Here is a 6,000-nt window from a genome sequence, read left to right on the forward strand (position 1 = left end):
ACAACAAATATGCCCAGCGTACCTAGATGCCGGCGGCCGGCGGCATCCCTCCGCGGCATCTCATGACGCATCTCATGACGCATCTCATGACGCATCTCATGACGCATCTCATGACGCATCTATGACGCGCCGCCACGATAGACTAGAGCAGAAAAGACATCACATAATGTTAGCATTTCGAAAATGTTATCGTGGCTTAATAATAGTGCGAAAAGACAGCGGTTGTCGCCGACTGCAAATACAGAAAATGCTGTGCCTGTGTTAGACATTTTGTCTGACGGGGAGCCTTCTCTGGTCGAGCCTCCTGCTCCAAGTTCTGCATCCCATTCCCCTGTGTCCTCCCTGGCAGCTCCATTGATTCCCTCTCTCCTTTCCTGCTGAAAGATGGTGAGTGTACTCAGGGACCAGCCAGTAGTCAGGCTTCTTTTCCTTTTATATCCATAAAGAAAAAGTAAATCTGTTTCCAGTTCTGTTTCATATGGATGTTGAGAGGTATCCATATATCTCTTCATGTTGCTCTCAAAGTGCACCAGATTGATGCTTTTAACTTCAATATTTAGAAATAAATCTTCCCGGGGGAGCATGCCCCCGGACCCCCCTAGAGGGTGTCAGGTCCACTCCCCACTTATAAAAATAGCATTTTACCCCTGCACCCCCTCTAATCTCAGATGCACCCTGAGTCATTTTGTTTAAGTACAGTGAGCCTTTCTAAAATATACAGTAAAGAGACAAACCCACCAGCATTATAGGATACTATGTGACTTTGAGCCAAATACTTGTTTTTGGGCTGTATAAATAAATTGACTTGAAAAAGTTGCTGATTTAGAGTACTGGCACCTTTTCTATTCCAATTCAAGCACTGAGTAGAAGTACACCATGTAGCTCTGAACATAGAAGTACACAGTAGCATAACATGGAAATACTCAGGTAAAGTACAAGTACCTCCGACGTGTACATTAGTAAATGTACTTAGTTACTTTACCCTACCTTATCAGTGATACTCCTCTTTGTTTAATTGGATCATCAGCGCCCCCTGCTGTGCGGAGTGGTGAACAGACACCATGGTAATAAAATACTCTCCATCAATCCAGTACTTCTGTAATACTCAAATACAGCTACATGTATCTCCTCCTCAACTCTAGATATGTTCTGGAGATATCCCCCCCCCCAGTGTCTCTCATTTCCAAACCACACCCCACCCTAAATCAGCATCTCTTTCACAACAAATACAAATGAATAACTAAACTCAAAACATCTTTAATGGTGTTTATTTTTTGTAAACCTCTTTTAGTTTTAAACCTGATGTTTATAAGCTTCTTAGTTTGTGCAACAGTCTGTAAATGTACACAACTTCTCACTTATCATTCACATGATATCACATCATATCATAATGTATCATATATTTCCTTATCTGAGTCAGCTGAGCCGTATCTGGCCGTGCAACACTCACAGTGTCACATACTGTATGCAGAAGTATTATTTTAAGCAACACATTAAGTTGACGAAACACTCAAGTCAAATGTAATTAAAGTCAGATTGTGTCTTAGACGGGGCAGTGATATCATAAACCTGTCAATGTACGCATTCAAACGCTTTTTCTTTTACCAGCTGTATTCACCTTGCAGGTGCAGCTATGTGGCTTTGCTCCTGGATAAAGTGTTTAAGTCATGGATGTTTAAAGTTTAACTTCTTCATATTTGTCTAACGTGATAGTGTAAGCACTGTGGTGAGAGTTCATGTGTTTTGAGCATGCGCAGTCTGTCCTGAAGGTGTGGAAAGAGAGAACGTTTCTCAATCGCGAGGATATTGGCTTCCAAGTCAATATTTCAAGGATGCTACGTCATCGAGTGCCGCCGAAGGACTGTTCCAATCTCCAGCATACTTGGAATTCCACGGAGGCCGCGTCCTTGGTTTGGGGGAAATTTCGAGGCTGCACATGGGTAGACTTTGCGTCCTTAAAATCCCCACAATGCTTTGCGCATGGACCAATTTCCCCAAAATCTGTGGCGGAAGATGTAAGGCGGGGCCTCTCATATGACGCACACCTGCACACTTGCTAGCCTGTTCCACTCTTCGTTTTCCGAATAGCAGGAAGTATTCTTGCCTTGCTTCTGAAGCAAGATGCTCGGCTCGGCTGTGCTACCAAGCCAGCATCCTCGCGATTGAGAAACGGCCAGAGAGTGGAAAGTAATAAACGGAGGCGCTGTTTGTGACGCTCCACAAGTACAAAGTTCCTGAGTTTTTGTGATACAGAATTATCTTTGAAGCCCAACACCTCGGACGCTACAATAGTTCACTCTTCATTCAGGAAGTATGACGCGCTGCACTGTCAGTACGCTTGTCCATGTTTGTGATTGGTCAAATGTTGCTAACCCCGCCCTTCATGGGCGGCGCCAGGATTTTTTTGCTGCAGTAGCTTAGCAGTTGCTATATGACAGCACGGTGTTGCTAGTTAATTTTCTAAATAAATAAACAAACAATACCAGTGGGCCAAGCACGAGCCTGTTCATATTGTAGCGTTCACCGCTATTCAAGATCACAGATCACGAGCCTTCAATGTCGAAAACGTTCTCTTTATTTTATGGCATTGACGGCCACAGCCACGCCTTACAGAGCCAATCAATAGTATAACACTCATTATGACTTTTCCCCACACTCGAACACAACTCCTACCGTCTCGTACTCCCTACACACACACCGGAAAACGCACACACACACCTGGAAGGGGCGGTCTCCCTAACTCCCACCAACAACATTGCCTAAATAACTTTACAAATGTACTAAACTGTGCACATCTGATAACTGAAATAACTATTAACTTGGACACGCTACAATATTATCATTAATATTTACATTTAAACATTCCATTGACACTTATAACATTACTTTGCAAGGTAAGCACAACCAAAATAAGTTTGTAAAAGCAGAATTTGAACACTGTTTCTGTGCTCCTACAATATGTGTGTATAATACCATTACACCCTAAGCGTACACAATAGCGATCGTTCACTGTTTCAACTGGCATGCTGTGGCATTTAACCTCATCACCACACCGCAAACAGACACACAGACACACAGACACACACACACACACACACACACACACACACACACACACACACACACACACACACACACACACACACACACACACACACACACACACACAGAGATCACGGTCGTTTACGCTGACTTGTGAGAAATCTTTCCATTTCATAACAAAACAATGGGGTTGCTAAGCCGTTGCTAGGCCAATTGCAAGCTACCCCCTGGCACGGCCCCCACCTCCTAAGTTTGCAGTTAAAATGCTGTTATATTCAATATTTGTATCCCTGACCAAAAACGTTGAAAGTGGATGACTTACGTCGGCCTATTTTCTTTATAAGCTTTCTGTCTTCCTGCCTATACAACATGTTTTTCGATTGTGTGTTTAATTGATTTTCTGTATTAATATTGAATTGAATCGGTAGAATAAAATGATTGATTCAGTCATATGTATTTTAACAGTATGTTTCCGAAGTATGTTGTATAGGTAGTATATTTCCGTCATGGCCAAAGGGGTCTATGGGTAATGGGCTCAATGGGGCTTTTCCCTACACACACTGGTCTCATATCGCCAGCATGATATTTAATCATCACTCCTTAATGTTCTATGTAAATATATTTGTTGGGAGTGATGAGGCCGGAGCCTAGACACGAAACTATGCTGCTGTTAATAAACATTTCAAAATGTGACTGAACTAGTTTTAATCATGTATCGTCAAATAATATAGTATACTTTGATTCAGTATATATATTTGTATTCAGACCTCTATATGGACTGAGCATCTCATTTCTAAATAGCAAACGTACTCTTGTAGAACTCAAAGCCCTTGAACCTTGAACCTTTGTTTGATTTCAGGGAACAAAGAAATCAAACAGTTGTTCAAGTTTCTAACGTCTACAAACCAGGATGGAGGTTCACCTGAAGGTGTGGGAGACCCAGGCCTGGCCGGAGGTCTCTGAGAAAAAAAGATGGACTCCTCTCAGGTCAAGTTCAACTCTTTATTAAAGATCAAACAAGTCATCTCTTAAAGGTACAGAGTCTGATCGAATCAAAAGACACACCAACATCTGGCAAGAGTTTCCTCTCATGCACTTATCAATAACTATATATTAGATTGTGTACTTTTATTATTATTTATTGCATACATCCACTTAAAATCATATTCTTATCTGGTCTGATTGGAAAACACCCACTGCTCCCTCTCTGCAGATCATTTACACATGGATCAAATAAAGACACAAGTCCATCTAATAAAGGACGATAAAACAGTAATTGAGTACATACACCAATAATTGTGAGTATATATAATAATCAGAGTACATTAACAATGCATATAGGAATCAATAACAACAACATTAAATGATTATACTGATATGAATGAATTTGTGAGTTTATATAAGATAAACTAAAGTGTAAATTCAGAAGAAGTACTGACTTCCTGAATGGTTCTGATTTAGCTTTTAAGGAACTGATTAAGTACTTCCTGTTTGTGATTTGACTTGTTTTAAACCCCCTGAGACCTCCTTCATTTCAGAGAGAGCGCCCACTAACTGCTCTGACTTTTACACTGTTGTTCTATTGGTCAGTGTTCTCCAGTGAAGGTTCCACTGAGTCACTGTTTCTTTTCTTTATCGTTACTGTTTCGCCTGTATTCTACTACTGCTCTAACTCCTCCTACTGCTACTGCTACTGCTGCTCCGTGTGCTCCTACTGCTGCTGCTGCTGCTACTTCTGCTGCTGCTGCTACTTCTGCTTCTGCTACTTCTGCTTCTGCTGCTACTGCTACTTCTGCTCCTACTGCTACTTCTGCTCCTACTGCTACTTCTGCTCCTACTGCTACTGCTGCTGCTGCTTCTGCTGCTGCTCCTGCTCCTACTGTTACTTCTGCTGCTGCTACTTCTGCTGCTGCTTCTGCTCCTGCTCCTGCTCCTACTGCTACTTCTGCTGCTGCTGCTCCGTGTGCTCCTACTGCTACTTCTGCTCCTACTGCTTCTGCTGCTTCTGCTACTTCTGCTGCTGCTGCTTCGGCTGCTGCTTCTGCTCCTGCTGCTACTTCTGCTGCTGCTGCTCCGTGTGCTCCTACTGCTACTTCTGCTCCTACTGCTTCTGCTGCTTCTGCTCCTACTGCTTCTGCTGCTACTGCTGCTGCTTATGCTGCTGCTTCTGCTACTGCTACTGCTGCTCCTACTGCTACTTCTGCTGCTTCTGCTGCTGCTGCTGCTCCTACTGCTACTTCTGCTGCTTCTGCTGCTGCTGCTACTTCTGCTGCTGCTCCTACTGCTGCTTCTGCTGCTGCTGCTGCTCCTACTGCTACTTCTGCTGCTTCTGCTGCTGCTGCTTCTACTACTGCTACTTCTGCTGCTTCTGCTGCTTCTGCTGCTGCTGCTGCTCCTACTGCTACTTCTGCTGTTTCTGCTGCTGCTGCTGCTTCTGCTGCTGCTACTTCTGCTGCTGCTACTTCTGCTACTGCTGCTCCTACTGCTACTTCTGCTGTTTCTGCTGCTGCTGCTGCTTCTGCTGCTGCTACTTCTGCTGCTGCTACTTCTGCTACTGCTGCTTCTACTGCTACTTCTACTGCTACTTCTACTGCTTCTGCTGCTGCTGCTTCTACTGCTACTTCTGCTGCTGCTGCTCCTACTGCTACTTCTACTGCTACTTCTACTGCTACTGCTGCTTCTGCTACTGCTACTTCTGCTGCGGCTGCTCCTACTGCTACTTCTACTGCTCCTACTGCTACTTCTGCTGCTTCTGCTACTGCTGCTTCTACTGCTACTTCTACTGCTTCTACTGCTGCTGCTGCTGCTGCTTCTGCTGCTACTGCTGCTGCTGCTGCTACTTCTACTGCTACTTCTACTGCTACTTCTGCTGCTGCTGCTCCTACTGCTACTTCTACTGCTACTTCTACTGCTACTGCTGCTGCTACTGCTACTTCTACTGCTACTTCTGCTGCTGCT

General features: G+C 43.8%; 1 protein-coding gene across 1 annotated transcript in view; it reads right to left on the bottom strand.

The window, feature by feature from the left end:
• Window positions 1–5,511: 5,511 nt before the first annotated feature.
• LOC117490554 (GTPase IMAP family member 8-like) overlaps window positions 5,512–6,000 on the bottom strand; it is a gene marked incomplete at its 3' end in the record, with an annotated part of 46,347 nt that continues 45,858 nt past the window's right edge. Inside the window, exon 5 of the mRNA XM_034140321.1 lies at window positions 5,512–5,979. Coding sequence (XP_033996212.1) covers window positions 5,512–5,979 — 468 coding nt within the window. The remainder of the gene's footprint in view (window positions 5,980–6,000) is intronic.

This window comes from Trematomus bernacchii, unplaced genomic scaffold (genome assembly GCF_902827165.1).
Source record: "Trematomus bernacchii unplaced genomic scaffold, fTreBer1.1, whole genome shotgun sequence".
Taxonomy (NCBI): domain Eukaryota; kingdom Metazoa; phylum Chordata; class Actinopteri; order Perciformes; family Nototheniidae; genus Trematomus; species Trematomus bernacchii.